A 20271-nucleotide genomic window follows, 5' to 3' on the forward strand; every position below is an offset into this window, starting at 1 on the left:
AACTCGAGTATGTTAAGAGGCCACTTCCTCTCAGCAGGAGCTGTCCATGTGTGGTCCTGTTGTGGTATTAATGTATCATATGCTCACTGCTGACAGTCATGGTGTGATTTCATTCCATATTCTACATGGTCTGATACAGGAATGACAATGGTCTGCACAAGCCAGGGAGGCGATGATAATCCTCAATTCTTGCTCCTTTGTATCTCCCTTCTGCTGGAGTAATGGGATGGAGTGCCGCTGCTGGTCAACATTTGGAGACTTGCTGCAGTGCTCTTTGTAGTAGTTACAGTAAACTAGGGTGATGTGAGAAAACATTCATGCTGGTTGTTAAAGTCCCAATCACATAACTACTTTGTCCGTGGTGATATTCAGTTTGTGCAATGGAGGGGGATGGGGGTCTGACATTCCTATCATTCATTCTATGGATTTGCTTGTTTCATGGATGTCTGTGAAGAGTAAGTATCTTAAGTTGTAGATTGTACACATTCTCTGATATTAAATTGAACCATTTGAACCATTTTTTAAATTGGGACAGCTGTGTATAGGTTCTGAAATAGGTCTTAAGTCTTGACATTGTTGTAATTCCTTTCCTTCCTTTCTTTTGTCTAGGGAGTCCTTCAGATAAGTCTAGCTGACATTGAAAGACAGAGTGAAATGTTGCTTCAGTGGTATCAGCTGCTCATTTTCAGCATTGCGGGGGCAAAACTGGAATGGAGCAGCAGCCAATTCAGCGGTGCCATGATGTTTGGAAATCCAACTGACAGTCAAACCAAGGTATGACTCTGCACATACAGATTCATGCACTTCCCTACGAGGCACCCTACTCTGTAACAAGAACTGAAAATTATGGAATTGCTCAGCAGGCCAGGCAGCATCTAGGGAGAGAGATGTGGACTTGGGTCTATGACTTTCCATAGAATTAGAGTTTTACAGTGTGGAAGCAGGCCTTTTTGGCCCAACTTGTTTATGCCAACCAACCAAGATTCCCATTTGCCCATATTCCTCTACACTTTTCTTGTCCACTCATCATCCAATTACCTTCTAAATGTTGTTAATGTACCTGCCTCAACCACTTCCATTGGCAGCTCATTTCATATCTCTGGGTGAAAAAGTTGCCCCTCAGAACTGGCTCTATTAGCCCTGCATGACTCTCCATATATGCTTTCTGGTTGAATGTTCTCTGCATTCTTTTTTCACACCAGCAGGTTTTCTTTTGCCTTTGTGTGTATTGTTTGTTGTGTTTTCTGCCATAGAATGACAGATCATGGACTGCAGTGTGAACTGGGCCATATGAAAATTGAAGCAGATAACTGAAGGCACATCCTTGGTCTTGAATGTGATGGAAGAATCCAATGCAAGCTAATTTTCTGTTTCCTTTTTCTGAAGGTGTCAATGCTTTTAGCGAGAACTACAGCTCAGTTGGAGGCAGTGGAGAAGCAGTTAGCAGAGGAGAAAGTGAAGTTGGAGGAGGAAATCCAGGAAGAAATGAAGGAAGAGAAACTCGAAGCAGTCTCAGAAAGGTACGTTTTTTTTAAGTTAGGAAGTGCTGGAAACTCATAGACGGTTGGACAGCATTTATGCACGTAATGTTAGTTTGATAACATGTTGTCAGGGCTGGAGAGTGTTAAAGATGGACAGCTTTTTAAGCAAATAGAAATTGGAGAAAGAAGCTGAAGTTGGTGCAGGAGAACAAAAAGAGAGAGTGGGAGATTATTGAATGATAAAAGGATGATGCTGAATGTAAGGGGAATGATAATGAAGCAGGTGCAGAATCAAAAGAGATCTCCAGTGGAGATTTGACTGTTTATCACAGAATAATAGAGGTGTGGTGAAAAGATAGATGATCTATGAGGCACTCAATAATGTGAAAGGAAGAAATGGGAGGATTGTAGACCTCTGTGTTGACCATGATTTGTTAGGGAGTCTTTGCACAGTATGCCAGTTGTGTGACTTTGGTGATTTTGAGCTTTTCTACAAACTTGCTCGGTAGTTTCTGGTCAAATAGATTAAAAATCTCTCAAATGTATGATCATAGTACTGTTTCATTTTACCTCTTCCAACACAATCAGAAGATACAGACATGGCTTGAAGTGAGTCAAGATAGCCTACACGGCCACTACTAAAATAATGGCCATGTAGATCAGTTTTGATTTGACTCACTTCGAGTCTTCTGGTTGTGTTGTAAGAGGCAAAGAGAAGCAGCTAAAACGAACAAGTGGTTAACCTTCAGAATAGTCACACTAAGGAGGCGGTGGAAGCAAATGCTGTTTGTATATTGAAAAGCGGATCAGACAGATTCATTTCAAAAATTTGCTCTCTAGAATGCACTTTACTACTAATTAAAGCACGATGTGGACAGTGTGCGTGAGAAAAATGTTTCCCCAAGGTTTCTGAAACTCTCCACCATTTTTAGCTATGATTAGGTATTTGTAGAGTAAATGTTAGAGATTTGATTGTTTTCTACGTTGAATAAATTGCTATTATTGTTGCAAACAGGATGGTACAAGGATGTGCCAGAATGTACTGGTGCTGGTTTATCAGTGGTAACAATTCACCTGATGGTGGTCTGGGTGGGCCTTTGTTGCTATCTGATTTTGTCCTAGTAGCTCCCCCAGAGCTATTCTGATGCCGGCTCTGAAGTGATGGTTATTGTGTCATGCTATTTGGTGAAGTGCCTGATAAGCAGGCTTTTAATGTAGCTTGATCTTTTCTCAGTAATATAATTCCCAATAGTGCTGTAGTAACCTGTTGCAGCTCAATGCCATGAGTAGTGATATATATTATGTTGCTCTTTAGCTTCCTCCGTTCAATGGTGTTATTGGCTTTGGGGAGGTTTAATATTTACTGAGTTCTGTTAATGCCTACAAATAGCTGTTGATGGCTGTGCTGATTTCCTTCTCGTAGGAGCTGGCAGGCGGAGTCAGTTGACAGTGGGTGCAGCAACAGTGCCCAACTTAGCCCACAGTATCCTCTGATGGAACAATTGAGCTGTGTGGATGGAAACGTGGGCCAGTTGCACGAGTTGGCAGATAAAGTCAGCCAGTTTGCTTCTATCAAAATGAGAGTTCCACGAATGAAGGTAGGCATTCTGCTTAGACCATGAATACACTTGGTGTTTGTGTTATCTACTCTTCTCCATCTAAGACCACATAGAATATCAGAATAGTGAACTTTCAGTGCTCTACCTATTTTTAATGTAGGACCTTGGGCTGGTACTTTATGATATTTCAAAATGCGTTGCTTAGCAAGTTTAATTGGCCATGGGCTTAACAGGCAATGAATCTGTTCAGATGTTACTAGTTGATAATTACTGGAAGGAGGTTGCTCTGTGAGTCTCTTCATCCTCATCAATTCACAATTACTTGGTATCTGTTCCTGGCTCACTTTGGCCCCTCTTCCATCAAAATAAATAACCCCTAACTCCTCCATTCTTGCAACCTTACCATTTCATCTCCAGCTTCTTTTTCTAACATGCTTAAGCACGCTGTCATTAATTCGAATACACACCCTTCCTTCCAGCGGTATTTAAATCTCTCCAATTGGGTTCCCTTGTCACTGTGGTGTCAAAATCTCAAAAGTAATGAGATTCATATGATCTGATCAGTAAGGGCATCCTATTCCTTGTTATCCTTACTGACAAGGATCTTTCATACAATTCTTTCCTATTCTCCTTCAGCTCCCTTTCTCCATCTTGCAGTCTTGCCAAGCTGTCCTTGCTTTGTTCTGGGAATAAGAGAATTGCCTGCAATGGCTTCAGTTGCTGTTCTCTCACAGTTGCCTCTGGTGCTTCTCAAGGAACTGTCCTTGGCCCATTCATTTCTCCTGCTTGCCACCCTGGGTTTTGCTGTGAAAGTGAAGCATCGGTTTCCTTGGGTGCATTGACATGTCTGAGTTGTACCCCCTACACCAGTTCTCTTGAACCCTCTGCACCTTTAACTGTTGGTAAACAAGTAATAAGAGATGAGAAAACATTTGTCCCAAACCAAAGCTTGGTAGGCCAAAACATTGATTTCAGGCCCAGTTCTATAGACTGTTCTCTGGCTCCCAATTCTATTCCTCTCCAGCTGTGAAACCAAACAATGTTTGTTTATAATGTTTATCTTGAGGAAAGCTTTAGTTAGGTCACTCAGTCTTCTTTTTCCTTTTTAAATATATTTTTAATTAAATTTTTAAGAGAATTACATACAATGAATAGAATAATAGAGTAATGAAAAATGATATCAGCCCTCCCCCCTCCTCTTAACCCTTCCCCCCCCCCCACTTAACATCCCTATCTTTTAAAAAAAAAAGAAAGAAAGAAGGAAGAACGAGTGCCTGGATATCGAAAGATCCCCACATGCTCCATGGAGTTCAAAATAGCTTTAGTATATATCTTTTTTTTCCCCCAAATAGCTAATCATTTTATCTTCAATCACTCAGTCTTCTTCACTCAGCTGACTCTATTGTATTTAAACCTGTCTGCTGCTGAAACACTCATCTTTGCTTTGGTTCCCTCTGTTGCATGACTCTGACCCTTCCGAACAGCCTCCCTCAACTTATCATCAGAACCTTGTTGCCGGAAGCTAACGGGCGCCAAATTCATCTTCATTTATTGCTGGTGCCCTCATTGACTCCTGGTTGAGCATAAGTGCTACAACTCCTCTGTCTTCTCCATTCAGGGCCTCGGGACAGGCAACACTTCACCTGTGAACCTGCTGAGGTTGTCTATTGTGTCTGGTGCTTCCGATGCAACCTCCCCTACATTGTGAGACCCTTTGTAAAATGGGGAACTGCTTCATCGAGCACCTCTGCATCATCCACCACAGGGTGGGACTTTCCAGTGGCCAAATATTTTAATTTGGATTCCTATTCCCATTCCAACATGTCGGTCATGGCCTCCTCTTCTGCTAAGATGAAGCCACCCTCAGAGTGGAGGAGCAACATCTTGTATTCCATTTGGGTAGCGTCTAACCTGATGGCATGAATAGGGAATTCTTTCAGTAAACACATACCCCCCCCCCCCACCACTCTTCCTCTTTTCCTCACTCTGACATTTTACCTCTTCTCACCTGCCTACCACTTCCCCTTAGGTCTCCTCCATCTTCCCTTTCTCCTATGGTCCACTCTTTTCTTCTATCAGGTTCATTCTTCTCCAGCCCTTGACCTTTCCCATCACTTAGCTTTGCCTATTACCTTCCAGCTAGCCTCCTTGCCCTCTCCCCACCTTCTTATTCTGGCTGTTTCTATCTTCCTTCTCAGTCCTGAAGAAGGGTGTCAGCTCGAAACGTTGACTATCTAGTTCATTTTCATAGATGCTGCCTGACCTGCTGAGTTCCTCCAGCATTTTGTGTGTGCTGTTCTGGATAAGCATCAACTTTTTCCTCATTATTGTTTTCTAATTCCTGGCCTTAAAAAAATCCTAGGATCTGAGCTCATCTAATTCCAGCATTTTGAGCATTCTTAGTCTTAATCTATGTGCCATTAGTAACCATGCCTTCAGCCATCACCCCCTCAAAATCTGCAATTCCCTCCTTAATCTTCTCTGTGTCTCTATTGCTGATCCTTTCACATACTTTAAAACCTAGTAAGCTTTTGACCACCTGGCTCATATATTTCCTCTTATGTTCAGTTTTGATTAATGGTGGCATTGTACAAATACAGGATATTGCTATGTTCCAAAGTGCCCTAGCCCTGATTCCCATTGTTCGTCCTGTCATTGTTCCAATGAGCTGTAGGAATATTTGAAGGGATGCGTACAGGAAATTACTAGAAACACAAATTTGACTGTATGCAGTTGAGCAAGAAATTTCAGGCAGGTTTAGTTTAAGAGTTTAATTTAAGTTTAGTTTAAGAGTTCAGTTTAATTCCTATTACAGATGGCTGAATTTGTGTAGCCATTCCCTGTGTTCAAGGATGATTGCATCCCTCTCCATTTCATTGCGTACTGAGGCAGCTGATAAAGCCAATGTGGGATCCACAATCTCTCCCAGCGACTGGCAGAAGGTGTTTGATGTGGTTTGACAGGTTATGCATGCCATCTGCAATTCTTCTGAGACTTGAAGTCCACTGTGCCTTTCTAGGTACTCTTATCATTATAGGCACGTTTTCTGAAGCTGAATGTTATGATTTGTGTTTTCTCTGTCCTTTTGGAAACTTCTTAAAATGACTGAGCTTGAACTAGAGCACCCACTTAAGAAGTCTGGTGTCGGGCATACAGATAAAATGTAACTGAAGCTTTGATGTTGATTCAAGAAAGGGTCTGACATTTGTTCACTTATACTTCTAATGGATTTGAAGGATTTTATAAGATCACAAGACAATTACATATAGGAGCAGAATTAGGCCATTTGGCCCATTGAATCTACTCCGCCATTTCATCATGGCTAATCCAATTTTCCTCTCAGCCCCAATCTCCAGCCTTCTCCCCCTATCCCTTCATAGAATCATAGAAATCTAGATCACATTAGAGGCCCTTCAGCCCACAATGTTGTGCCGACCATGTAACCTACTTTAGAAACTGCCTAGAATTTCCCTACCACGTAGCTCTCTCTATTTCTAAGCTCCATGTAGAAACATAGAAAATAGGTGCAGGAGTAGGCCATTTGGCCCTTCGAGCCTGCACCGCCATTCAGTATGATCATGGCTGATCATCTAACTCAGAACCCTGTACCTGCTTTCTCTCAATACCCCCGATCCCTTTAGTCACAAGGGCCATATCTAACTTCCTCTTAAATATAGCCAATGAACCGGCCTCAACTGTTTCCTGTGGCAGAGAATTCCACAGATTCACCACTCTCTGTGTGAAGAGGTTTTTCCTTATCTCGGTCCTAAAAGGCTTCCCCTTTATCCTTAAACTGTGACCCCTCGTTCTGGACTTCCCCAACATCAGAAACAATCTTCCTGCATCTAGCCTGTCTAATCCCTTTAGAATTTTATACATTTCAATAAGATCCCCCCTCAATCTTCTAAATTCCAGTGAGTATAAGCCTAGTCGATCCAGTCTTTCTTCATATGAAAGTCTTGCCATCCCAGGAATCAATCTGGTGAACTTTCTCTGTACTCCCTCTATGGCAAGAATGTCTTTCCTCAGATTAGGGGACCTGTCTAAGAGTCTTTTAAAAGACCCTTTTGTATCTAACTCTACCACCTTCACTGGCAGTGCATTCCAATCACCCACCACTCTCTGTGTTTTAGAAAAAAAACTTAACTCTGTCATCCCCCTTGTACCTACTTCCAAGCACCTTAAAATTATGCCCCCTTGTGTTAGCCATTTCAGCCCTAGGAAAAAGCCTCTGGGGGCAATCCATGCCTCTCATTATCTTATACACCTCTATCAGGTCACCTCTCATCATCTGTCACTCCAAGGAGAAAAGGCCAAGTTCACTCAACCTATTCTCATAAGGCATGCTCTCCAATCCAGGCAACATCCTTGTAAATCTCTTCTGCACTCTCTCTATACTATCCACATCCTTCCTGTAGTGAGGTGACCAGAACTGAGCACAGTACTCCAAGTGGGGTCTGAACAAGGTCTTGTATAGCTTTAACAATACCTCACAGCTCTTCAGCTCAATCCCACGGTTGATGAAGACCATCACACTATATGCCGGCCTAACAACCCTGTCAACCTGCGCAGCAGCTTTGAGTGTCCTGTGGACATGGACCCCCACAATTTTGCTGATCCTCCACACTGCCAAGAGTCTTACCATTAGTGTTATACCAAAATGAACTATTAAATGACCTACCAAAATGAACCACTTACCTTGTGTTGAACTCCATCTGCCACTTCTCAGCCCAGTTCTGCATCTGTTGTAACCTCTGACAACCTTCCAGAATGTCCACAACACCTCCAACCTTTGTGTCATCAGAAAACTTATTAACTCACCCTTGTCCTTACTCATCCAGGTCATTTATAAAAATTGCAAAGAGGAGGGGTCCCAAAACAGATTCCTGAGGCACACCACTGGTCTCCATCCTCCATGCAGAGGATTTACTACCTGTTTACTACCACTCTTTGCCTTCTGTGTGCAAGCCAGTTCTGGATCCACAAAGCAAGGGCCCCTTGGATCCCATGCCTCCTTACTTTCTCAATAAGCTTTGCATGGGGTACCTTATCAAGTGCCTTACTGAAATTCGTATACACCACATCCACTGCTCTACCTTCATCAATGTGTTTTGTAACCTCCCCAAAGAATCCAATCAAGCTCCTAAGGCACGATTTGCCCTTGACAAAGCCATACTGACAATCCCTAATCAGATTATGTTTTCAAATGCTCACAAATCCTGCGTCTCAGGATCTTCTCCAACAACTTGCCCACCACTGAAGTAAGACTCACTGATCTACAGTTTCCTGGGTTATCTCTACTTCCATTTTTTGAGCAACCTTCCAATCCTCTGGTATCTCCCTCGTCCCTATTGATGATGCAAAGATCATCGCCAGAGGCTCAGCAATGTCTCCCACAGTAGCCTGGGGTACATTTCGTCCAGTCCCGGCGACTTACCTAATTTCATACCTTTCAAAAGCTCCAGCACGTCTTCTTTCTTACTGTCTATACCAGGCATGGGCAAACTACGGCCCGCGGGCCACATGCGGCCTGTTAAGCTTTTTAATTCGGCTCGCAGAACTTGATGAAATTATATTGATAAACCTTGTTAACGTTTTTTCCCCGCAATTCTGGCGTTTTCCCAATAGATGACGCACTCTATATACATTGACCTTTGTTGAGGTGCAGCGTATTACTCCACATTTGCGCTTTACTCTTTGTTCGGCTCGACCTTTTTGTGTGAACAGGCGTTCAGCGTCATGAACATCAACAAAGCCAGCCACAGATCCAAGTTGACTGACCAACACCTCAGATCCATCCTGAGAATCGCCACATCAAAACTAAATCCAGACTTTGATGCGCTGGCTAAAAAGGGAGACCAACAACACTGTTCCCACTGAAATTAAAAATAAGTTTCTTCGTTGTGTTATGTAAAAAATGCATTTGAAAATATTTTTTTCAATAAGCCTTACATGTTACATGTCATTTCTGTTAAGTGATGGACATGAGTAGTGCGCAGGTGCACGTACGTTCTCAAAATAAAAAATGCGCTCCAGATCAAATAACGCGCTCCGCATACTGGCGCGCTGTCATTGTTCTGTCTTTGTGCTGGTTGTTGATGAGTTTTGGCACGGGGGACAATTGAATAAGAAGGAGCAGGACAAGTAGACCTGCATCTCCTACCGTTTTTGAAATAAAGACAGTTAGGAGGAGAGTGATGATGATAATATCTTGAAGGATAACGGAATTTTCAGTGCTTTAAAATAATAACTGTTACTATTAAAAAAAGCTGTATTTTATTCATTTAATTTTCAGTGTTTTAAAAGTCATTTCAATAAATAGCTAAATAACATGGGACTTCAAAGACAGATATTTTGTTGTAATGCATTTGTTCATTTTCAATTGAAATTAAAGCACATGTTTTCTACATATCCCATGATATTTTATTTTCTCTTATGAGGTGTATTACCAAAACACTTCGTCCATCTGCTCCTGGTCCGGCCCCCCTGTCAAATTTTAGAACCCTTTGTGGCCCACAAGTCAAAAAGTTTGCCCACCCCTGGTCTATACACTCAGACATTTCAGTCCACTTTAAGTCATCCCCACAATTGCCAAGGTCCTTTTCACTGGTGAATTTTGAAGTAATCAGCAAACGTGCCCTGACCAATCAAGAATCTATCAACCATTTGGCATAAATGTACAAAAAGATTTGACCTCCACAGCTGCCTGTGGCAAAGAATTCCACAGATTCACCACTCTCTGGCTAAAGAAATTCCTCCTCTGTTCCGTTCTAAAAGGACGTCCCTCTATTCTGAGGCTGCATCCTCAGGTCCTAAATGCTCTCACCATAGGAAACATCCTCTCCATATCCACTCTATCAAGGCTTTTCACCATTCGATTGAACCTCTTTCAAAAGGAGTTGGCTACTTTGAGCAAGTAAGATTTTTTTTAATCCAGAAGTTGGTGAATCTTCAGGAATTTAAAAAATGTATTTATTTATTGAGATGTAGTGTGGAATCGGCCCTCCTGCCTCGTCAAGACACACTGCTTACAATCCCCCAATTTAATGCTAGCCTAACCATGGGACAATTTATATCTTGGGTCTGTGGGAGGAAACCAGAGCACCCGGAGGAAACCCACGCGGTCACGGGGAGAACGTGCAAACTCCTTACAGGCAGCAGCGGGAAATGAGCCTGCGTTGCCTGTACTGTAATGCATTGAGCTAATCACACTACCCCATTTTCTAGCTGAGAAGGCTGTGGATATGTGGTGCTGAGTATGTTCAGGACAGCAATTGTAAGGTGGAGACACGAGAGATTGCAGATGCTGGAATCTGGAGGAACTCAGCAGATCAGGCAGTTTCTGTGGAGGGAAATGAGAAGTTGACATTTAGGGCAAAGACGAATCTAGATAAAGGGTCTTGACCTGAAAAGTCGACTGTCCATTTACCTTCGGAGAGATTGTTATTTGAGGGAATCGGGATCTAGGGTTAGTACGGGAAGGTGATCTCCTTAGGAAACGATCAGTTATGATATTGAATTGCAGAGCAGGTATGAGGGAATGGAGTGATCTGTACCAGATTCTGTTTTTTTATATTCTGATGTGACTAATGGCAGTATATCACTCACTGTTTACTTGTTGACCTTCATATCTCTATGGTCCTATGGTGTATGCACAATTTTCTTGGATATCTCAGTGATAGGGACTTGATGATTGCACTCGGAAGCAGCTAAATAAATTAACAACGCGTTCTTCTCCAGCGGTGATCAGTTAAAAGTGGGTGGCTGCGACTATTTTCACTCCTTCCAGGTTGATAAAGAGACCAACACGGAAGAGCCCTTCCCTGAAGAGGTTATGATTCGATCAAAAGAAAGAAGCAATCGTCGATCACGCGGGTCTGCTTTTGTACGTAGTAGCACCATTGTCCGCTCACAGACCTTCTCACCAGGAGCCCGGAGTCAGTATGTCTGTAGGGTAAGTAATCTGTAATATTAAGGAATGCACATTTGCCATCTGTGCCCTGAAACAGGTTATCCTACCACTTAAGGTACGAGAATAAGGGAAGCTGTAATTGCCCTCTGGAACTGTCCTAAAGTATCTGTGAATCAAGAATGATCTCCTAATACTTTAAAAAGGGAGATGCAAATATGAGGCACAGCATAAACAGATTTTATTAATTTCCTAATGAACCCCCTTACAATATTTTGGGATGAACAATTGTCTCCCATTTGTTCAGCAGAGTTTGTTTTGCTATGGAAGGATGGTGACCATTGGGAATGGATGGGTGGGGAGCCCAAAGGGCACTGCTCAGGGCATCCCAGTCAGTTACCAGTCACATTAATTGTGTGGCAGGCAGAGAGAAGCACTCTGATAGAATTTTGGCTGATGTTTGAAATCGTTGAGTATTAAATGGGACTCAAACCATGGTGGAAAATTTAACACGTGATGCCTATGCAGCTGACTGCTGTACTCTCAGAGCAGAATTTGCAGAGATAGTGATTTCAGCCTGATTTCAAGTTGCTTGGATACCATTAAATGTGGATTAATTTCAACCAAAGCAGCCTGCCGCCTGCTCCGTATCTGCTGAGGTGAGCCGCACAGTAAAACGAGAGCATTGTTCCATCCTGATGCTTTCCTGCTCGTTGGGGGTTATGTGAAAGTTATCTCTGAGTTCCTGGCTGTCTAGCATTAAGGCTGGAAGTGGAGATGCAGAGAAATATTGACAAAAGTTATGGGAATAGGGAGGGGCAAGTGGCCATTTCACCAGTCACGCGGAGTCCAGGCAGTACTAATAGAATCATATGGCAGAGATAGAGGAACTCTTTATTTCTCTCCTCCAGGGCTATGGGAACCAAGACTTAGGTTTAAGGTAAGAGGGGACAGATTTAATTGAAACTTGAGAGGCAAGTTTTTTACACAAAGAGTCCTGTGTATGTGGAATGAGCTACTGGAGGAAGTGATTGAGGAAGGTACAATCATAACTTTCACACAATAGTTGGACAGGTGCATAGATTAGAATGGTTGTGAGCCAAATGCTGGCGACTGGCACAAGCTTGGATGGGCATCTTGGTTGGCAGAGACCACTTGGGCCAAAGGGCCTGTTGTGTTGTCTTTTGCTCAGTAGGAGCATTTAAATAAATTAACATAACTAATCAAAATCCAGTTCTTCGAGGAGTGAGGATGTGCAACCTGGTGCGTTCACTATTGATTGCTAAGCTATTCGATCACCCTGTTAGTTTGGTCATATCCGGGTTGGGATGCAGACCTGAACTTCTGCATCTGAATGTAACACATGAGAGCGTTGCAGTTGGCTGCTGGAAAATGTAATCAAAGTACATATATGTCACCATATACAACCATGAGATTTGTTTTCTTGTGGGCATACTCAGTAAATCCAAGAAATATAATAGAATCAATGAAAGACTGCACCTAACAGGATGGACAAACAACCAATGTGCAAAAGACAACAAACTGTGCAAATACAAAATAAATAATACAAATAAATAAAGAAGCAATAAGTATTGATAACATGAGATGAAGAGTCCTTGAAAGTGAGGCCATGGGTTTGGATCAGTTTAGTGATGGGGCAAGTGAAGTTTATCCCCACTGGTTCAAGAGCCTGATGGTTGAGGGGTAATAACTGTTCCTGAATCTGGTGGTGTGAGTTCTGAGGCTCCTGATGCAGCAGTGAGAAGAGGGCAAGACCTAGGTGGTGGGGGTCCTTGATGATGGATGCTGCTTTCCTGGGACGGTGCTCCATGTAGGTGTGCTCATTGATGGGGAGGGCTTTATCCATGATGGACTGGGCCATATTCATTACTTTTTGTAGGATTTTCCATTCAAGGGCATTGGTGTTTCCACACCAGGCTGTGATGCAGCCAGTCAATATACGTTCCACCACATGTCAAAATTTTAGTTACGTTATCTTTGCAAACTTTTACGGAAGTAGAGGTGCTGCCATGCTTTCTTTGTAATTGTTCTTACAGTCTGGGCCCAGGACAGGTCCTCGAGAATGATATCACCAAGGAATTTAAAATTGCTGAGTGCTCCACCTCTGATCCCCCGATGAGGACTGGCTCAGGAACTCCGGTTTCCTCCTGAGGTCAATAATCAGCTCCTCGGTCTTGCTCACATTGAGCAAGCGGTTGTTGTTGTGGCACCCCTCAGCCAGGTTTTCAATCTCCCTCCTTTATGCTGATTCATCACCACCTTTGATTTGGCTAACAGCAGTGATGTTGTCACCAAACTAGAATGTGGCATTGGAACTGTGATTAGTGTAAAGTGAGTAGGGCAGAGGGCTAAGCACATGGCCTTGTGTACCTGTGCTGAAAGAGTATCACAACTGAAATTAAAAATGAGCCTTTACTGTTTTATCTATAACCTTGTTCCTCATTGCAGCTGTACCGGAGTGACAGTGACAGTTCAACACTTCCAAAACGATCACCATTTATCCGAAATGCATTCGAGCGATGCACTCTGCGTTATAAGCAGGTAAGCACTTGGGATAATTTAGGGCAACTGACACTTCCAGCACAAAATCATTACAGTACGTGATTTAGATCATTTTGATGTACGCACATACGTATGTTCCCTCCATTGTAACTAATGGTGAGTGCCTCAAGGGGGTAATCGTTCTTTTTCCCTCCTCCCCTCCCCACCAGTTGCAGCACAGTTCTAATTTGGCTTTAACTTCAGTGCCTCATTCCACACTAGCTCCCCACCTAGTGGCAGGCTGAGAGCACAGCAAGTGCCCGCTGGGATGAAATTTTCCTCGAGGGTGGAGGTTGTCAGGTTGCTTTTAGCATCTACTTCAAATGGTGAATAGGATTTCAGCTTACTTTTCATTCTCACAAGAGAGCCTCTATCAGATTTGTGCTCCCATAGCACAGAGTAACTACAATGTGTGTTGCTTCTTCCCTGCATCCTATAACTGTGAAATTACCTACAAATTAACACAGAACCCCTCCATCACTTTGTACACCTCTGCCTGACCCCCACTAACCTTTCGCTCCCCTAAAGAAAATTGTTTTTATTTAAACGATCAGAATAACTGTATTTCTTTCAGATTGGCTTGGTCACATAGCTCCCCTCTAAACGTTTTCCAAGGCCACTAACTTTTCAGGCAGTTCCTCGGGATCGAGGATGATTTGGTTGCACTCAGGTTCTAAGGGGGCTGATGTTGGGGGTGGGTAATGTGGGGCGAACAGACTCTATTGCAAGTGGGGCAAGAGGTGCTTGACGGGGTAGCTAGGTGGGTTGGCTGGAAACTGGTGCCCTCTTCCTGCTGGTCTTCCACGCGTTCCCTCCCAGCAAAGAGACTTGAGTTGTCATTGTCTTGGTTACCTCTCCCATCTTGACCACCCACAGCCCAGGGATTAGAGGTGTTGCATTTTTTACACAGGCTTTGTAATATCCTTGAATCAATTTCTTTGTCCACTTGGGAATGTCTTGCTATAACAGCTCAGCATAGAGTCAGGTTTAAGAGGCTGGTGTTGAGGACGTCTGATGGCTGTGGTCAGTCCTTTGCAGTCAACTGGGTGGAAATGGAACCTCCGCGCTGGAGTTGTTGGGAGGGTGTTTGTTTACCCTGCCAGTGTATTTGGAAGGTGTTGTGGATGCCACATAGGTGGTATCTCTCCTATGATCACTGCAGTCCAATGGAGCACAACATCATCCCCTGTGAGTGTAATTTGCCAGATGTAATCTAACCAACAGCCTGATCAATAGAATGGTGTCTTTGATTTGTATTGAATGCTTCTTTTAAGCCTGTTTGCTTTAAAAGTCCATTTTCATTGGCAGCATGAAGAGCTTCAACCAATCTGAATGATAATCTGTCCAAAACAACCAGTTGTCAAATAGTAGCCTCAGAATAGAGGGACGTCCTTTTAGAACAGAGATGAGGAGGAATTTCTTTAGCCAGCTAGTGGTTAATCTGTGGAATTCATCACCACCTGCTGCTGTGGAGGCCAAGTCATCGGGTATAATTAACTGAGAGGTAGATAGATTCTTGGTTCGTCAGGCTTAAGGGGAGAAGGCACGAGACTGGGACTGAGAGAAAAAATGAATCAGCCATGATGAAATGGCAGAACAGACTTGATGGACCAAATGGCCTAATTCTGCCCTTGTATCTTATGGTCTAAAAGGTTATAAGGAGAAGGCAGGAGGGATGGGGCTGAGAGGGACAATCAATCATAGAATTGTGATAAAATTGTGGAGTAGATTCAATGGGCTGAATGGCCTAATTCTGCACCTATACCTTAAGGTCTTATCTTGTATAATTATTTGAAGTATATTTAAGATCATTAGTTGTACAGATGGTAGTTATTTGTGATATGGTTGATTGTTCAAGAGTTATAATTTGGATTTTAAAATGCTCAATAATACAAATTCATTTCTTGGAGTATTCGCCTGGATTTTTGTTGGTTCATTTCAGCCATCCTTCAAGACCCCACTTGTTGAACATCCTACTCGGACATCCCTGGACCTGGAGCTGGATCTCCAGGCATCCAGGACAAGGCAGAGGCGACTGGACGAGGAGCTGAGTGCATTACGGGAGCTGAAGCAGCGGCTGGAGGAGAGCAGGAGTCGGGGGCAGATTGACTTGCCTCAGTGGATCCTAAGAGACGAACGATTCCACAACCTGTTGAAAGAAGCAGAGAGGCAGGTGTGTGGAAATCGCTTTGTCAGAGCAGTGAGCTGTATTCATTGTGATTTCTTCAACTGGCAACAGACCAGGTTGAAGATCTAATGAGGGAACTTTGTAGCGATGAAACATTAATTTGTGTTTTCCGCTTGTAGAAGTGCTTTTGTCATCTCTTTTTTTCTTCACTGTCTTTCTCTTTAATTGCATGCATTAAAATGATATCAGAAACCAGGAAGCTACAAGGGCATTTGCCCTGCCGTCAACTCTTTACACCTTCCCATAGATGCTGTCTGACCTGCTGAGTTTCCTCTAACATTTTGTGTGTTACAGCAAGAGATGTTGCTCTTTGATTTTCTTTGTTACTGGGTAGATTGAAACTTAAACAGTTTTGCTGAAAGTTCACGTCTTAACAGGTATGCATTGACCTTAAGAGTTAACTGTAATGGAAGAAACAAATTCACTGGAGAGACGTACTGTTAGATATGAAGTAGTCTCCTTATTCAACAAAATGAGACACTGCAGGGAACATATTGAGAGCCCTTTCGGAAGAGGCCTCCTTGACCCAGCACTACACCTAAAAGCGTTTTAAGCAGCTTTGTCTGGTCTTCCCATTAACTGTAATTCACAGCCTTTAAGAACCCATTGTTCAGAACTGCATTTTAAATTTAATCTACAGTCTATGTTCAGATTTGAAGATGGGTGGCTGAAGTTATTTGCTGTATGTTCTCACCGACAAAACGCTCTAACACAAGTCAGAGGCTTTATCAATCTAGTTGGACGTTCCTTCACTTTCTGGCTTCTGTCTCTCAGTTCTGCTGGGTAGATGAGATTCTTTAACCAATTCCTTGGGAAGGAAAGCTGAGTGATTTCCCTTCCCTGGAAGGAGTAGCCACCTTTAGCAGACACTGTAAAAGGGTAGGCAGTTTCTTTTATGTTTTACAGTGTAGAGGGGTTTGCTAACATTGTCTGCAAAGGGCCTAGAGTGCATCAGCTTCTGGCTTAGAGGTGAGACTAGGTGCCTGAACCAGAGCTTGCTCGGTGTGTGTTGTGGCTGGTATAAAAATCAGATTCCATTTCCAATGAAGTATCTGCACAAAGATTGCACAGCGCGTTTGGATGAGTGATATAAATGCTTTTCTTTTGAAACCCATTTGCAGGCAAGGCAAACAAAGTCTGAACAGCGCCAAGAGCAAGCGGCCCAGAAAATGTTGAAAAAAGCAGCAAAGGAAATATATCAACTGCGAGGACAAAGCCAAAAGGAACCTTTGCAGGTTCAGTCCTTCAGGTACTGAAAAGCTTTCCATGAAACACATGAGCATAGTTTAGTGAGTACTTACCTGTGGATATACTGTATAGCAAACTATTCCTTACATTAGGGCTCCACAAGCCAGTTTAAAAATGGCAAAGGTCTTGTTCTTGCTGATGTTGACTGCAGTTCAGAACCAGGCAGAAAACACCATGGCTGCCTTTCACTGCTACTTGGATGAATAGTCTGTCTCATTTAATGATGATTCCTTGAGCAATGTGCTTTTCCTATCCTCAATGCAAATGTCCATTTAAACTCCTTCCTTAAATCGGGTGGTTTTCCAGTGTACTGTTCTTCATTAAAATAGCAATTTGACATGTTCCCCATAAATTTCAGTAGACAAACCTTAATTTCAAGCTGGATAATGTGAGATTAAACGTTTCAGTGGTTCCATTGAATATCAGAGAATGTATACAATATACAACCTAAAATTCTTACTCTCCACAGACACTCTTGAAACAGAAAAAAAAATCGCCAAAGAATGAATGACAAAAAAAATACTTCCAGGATACTGATGACTATAGATAGTCTCTGAGGAAGGTTAAAGAAGAGCAAAGGTTTTAAAATGAAAACTGTATTACTGAGAAATTGCACCTCTAAATAAATTTGAAATAGGATTTAAAACTTGTGTTTTCCATTTTATCTTTTTTTTTACTTCCCCCACCATAGTCAGATGTCTGACTAGTTTAATTTTTTTTATTATAAATTTATTTTGTAAATACACATTTCTTGTTACATCTAATATAGAGCTGGGAAGAAGAAAGTAGGCTGCAACCTTTTAAAAAAAATGTTACTGTGCAGGAGATGAATCACTTATCATGGATGAGTCTCCTTTTCAAAAGAGGAAGCCGACGGGCCCGTCTCCCTGTGCCCTAACCTCTGCTTTGTTTCCTTTCCCATGTGTTTTATCTAGTTTCCTTCTGAAAGGTATTGTCTGGTTTGCTACTACAGCATTTTGTGCAATAGATTCTTAATTGGAAGAACTGAATGTATAAAAAAAATCCTCACAATTATACCATTGTTGTAAATACAACTTCGAGGGGAGTTGGAATTAATCTAAAATACATGTTTTCTGATTATCAATTATCCTGCCGATGGATATGGGTTTAAAATTACCTCCGTGTTCCCAATATCCTTAGTATTTGATTTAATGATTAATGTAGACTCACCTCAGTATCAATGCCACTGGAGTCCTGGTGACCTGCGTTACCAGCTATGCTCAAGTTATAGTTCTCAAATAACAATGCATGTGTGCAGAAGGAAATCTGAATGTTAGCCCTTGCTTAAGGGGAAACAGTAATAAATCTCTCATTGTCAATGTTAGTGACTTGTAAGGAATCTCTTTAGGTTCAAGGAAATGACTCCAGCTTTCCAGTAGCAAGTTGTGAACATTCATTCACAGTCTCTTGACTGAAAAATCTATGAAAGAATAGTTTGTCCACTGGCTTGCCAGATGTGGAGTTGTGTAAGAAAGGTACTGAGACAAAAATTAAAAGAGTTCATCATCATGTTTTACCGTGTAAATATCTTGGTTAGAGTTAAATTTGATTATGAGCTTTAACAAGTAATTGTGTAACAAATAGTTGCATCCTTTGAAACTAGTTAGTAGAATGTAGAAGTATAATGCTGCATACGTAAGGGGTATTGGTCTTATCTCTGTGGTGAACACAATTAAAGTGAGGAAATATTGTCAGCAATCACAAGTATTTCTCTGTCACTGACATTTTTTAAAAGTGAACCCAACTGTCCCTTGTAACATAGCCATAGTGTTTTAATGCTTTTGCAGCCAGTAGAGATACTTTTTTATATATTGGGGAATTTTTTTCTATTCACTATAAAGGCCAAAAGCTTTTTTCCTTTTAAGGCAAAATGCTGGAAGACCCACTGGGTCAAGCAGCATCTGTGGTAGCAATGAGATGGTCAACATCTCAGCTTGAAACCTGTTACGGGAAGATGGCCACTCTGTAGAAATGAGGGGAGAGGTTGGTAGGTGAGTGGTGGAACCAGGTAGAGAGAGGGGAGTGATGGGCAGATAGAATCAAATAGGGCAGGGAAAGGAGAAGTGGGCCAAGGGTAAAGAAACCCAGGTGGATCGGTTGATTATGGGCAGATGGAACTAGGTTCCAGATGGTGACATCCAGGTACTGAAGGGGGAAGGGATGGAAAAACCGAAAGAAGGGAACGAGAACTTAAGTGGACTGATGGGAGTGGGGCACCTGAGACTGGAATCCCTAGTGAAGGTGACCAGGAAATTGGAAGCAGTCAAAATGGCAAGGTATGAAGAAATCAGTTCTCCTTGCTCCTTTTAAATCTGTTCTTCCAAGTTTTTAGTCAGATTATCTGATTGGATTGGCAGTTCCCTCTCCATCTTGTGTGGAGCCACCGTCATGAAGTAGTACTGCACTTGCTGCTCACTGCATCTCACCCCGCACAACTCTAGACCCACACTTGACACTGTAAGCATCTCGGACTTTGGTAACGTTGCCTTTCATTTTATCACAGAGAGAAGATGGCATTTTTCACCCAAACACGAATCAACATACCACCTCTGCCAGCAGATGATGTATGACACTTTACTCTATTTTAACTATGAAGTATTTATCAATCTCAATTTTACTTATGTGAAGTTACTAGAAAAAAAAGTTAAGTGATTTTTATTAAACACTTGTTGCAAGGGTTATTCCTATACACATTTTGTAAAATGAAAAATGGAAAAAAAGCTATATACTTATATTATAAATATATATATATATCTTTATATATATATTATAATTCTAGAGTTGCAGCGAGGCACTGTGTATCCTTGTTGTGAAATTAACATCTCTGAAGGAACGGTATTATGTAAAAGATCAAACCAAGCTGTTGTATATCTTTTTTCAATTTCTGTGCACTCTGATGTATGTGAGCTTAAAAGGCTGGAAGATGGAAACAAGGCCAGCTTAATCATGTCCATTGTAATATAAGTTTCTTATTTAAAAAATATTTTCCTTGAAGGAAAAGTCTCAGTTTTAGGTGTATTTTAAGACTATAAAGTTCTGCAGTATTTTTGGGTGCACTGGAATGAAATCTTAAGCTGGCTTTGTTTCTGTTACCTGATGTGAAAATACTATGCGCTAATTATTAATGTTACTTTAGTGTGTTTCATGCCGCACGTATACCTTTAGCATTTTATATTACCCTATGCCTTTACACCATGTTGTAACGTTGTAATCTTTACCACAACTGTTTATTGTATAAAAAAATTCAGTAGTGACATCTTTCAATATTTTTACTATAAAATAAAAAAAACCCTTTATCAGTGA

The 20271-nt window shown here is 41.9% G+C and overlaps 1 protein-coding gene across 1 annotated transcript in view; it reads left to right on the plus strand.

Annotated features, from left to right (window-relative positions):
* wwc3 (WWC family member 3) overlaps positions 1-20271 on the plus strand; it is a 238361-nt gene extending 218090 nt beyond the window's left edge. The window contains exons 16-23 of the mRNA XM_059967946.1: positions 610-774; positions 1387-1520; positions 2905-3079; positions 10830-10994; positions 13419-13511; positions 15454-15684; positions 16821-16948; positions 19472-20271. Of these exons, the coding sequence (XP_059823929.1) occupies positions 610-774; positions 1387-1520; positions 2905-3079; positions 10830-10994; positions 13419-13511; positions 15454-15684; positions 16821-16948; positions 19472-19538 (1158 nt within the window). The 3' untranslated portion in view covers positions 19539-20271. The remainder of the gene's footprint in view (positions 1-609; positions 775-1386; positions 1521-2904; positions 3080-10829; positions 10995-13418; positions 13512-15453; positions 15685-16820; positions 16949-19471) is intronic.

This window comes from Hypanus sabinus, chromosome 4, assembly GCF_030144855.1.
Source record: "Hypanus sabinus isolate sHypSab1 chromosome 4, sHypSab1.hap1, whole genome shotgun sequence".
NCBI lineage: Eukaryota > Metazoa > Chordata > Chondrichthyes > Myliobatiformes > Dasyatidae > Hypanus > Hypanus sabinus.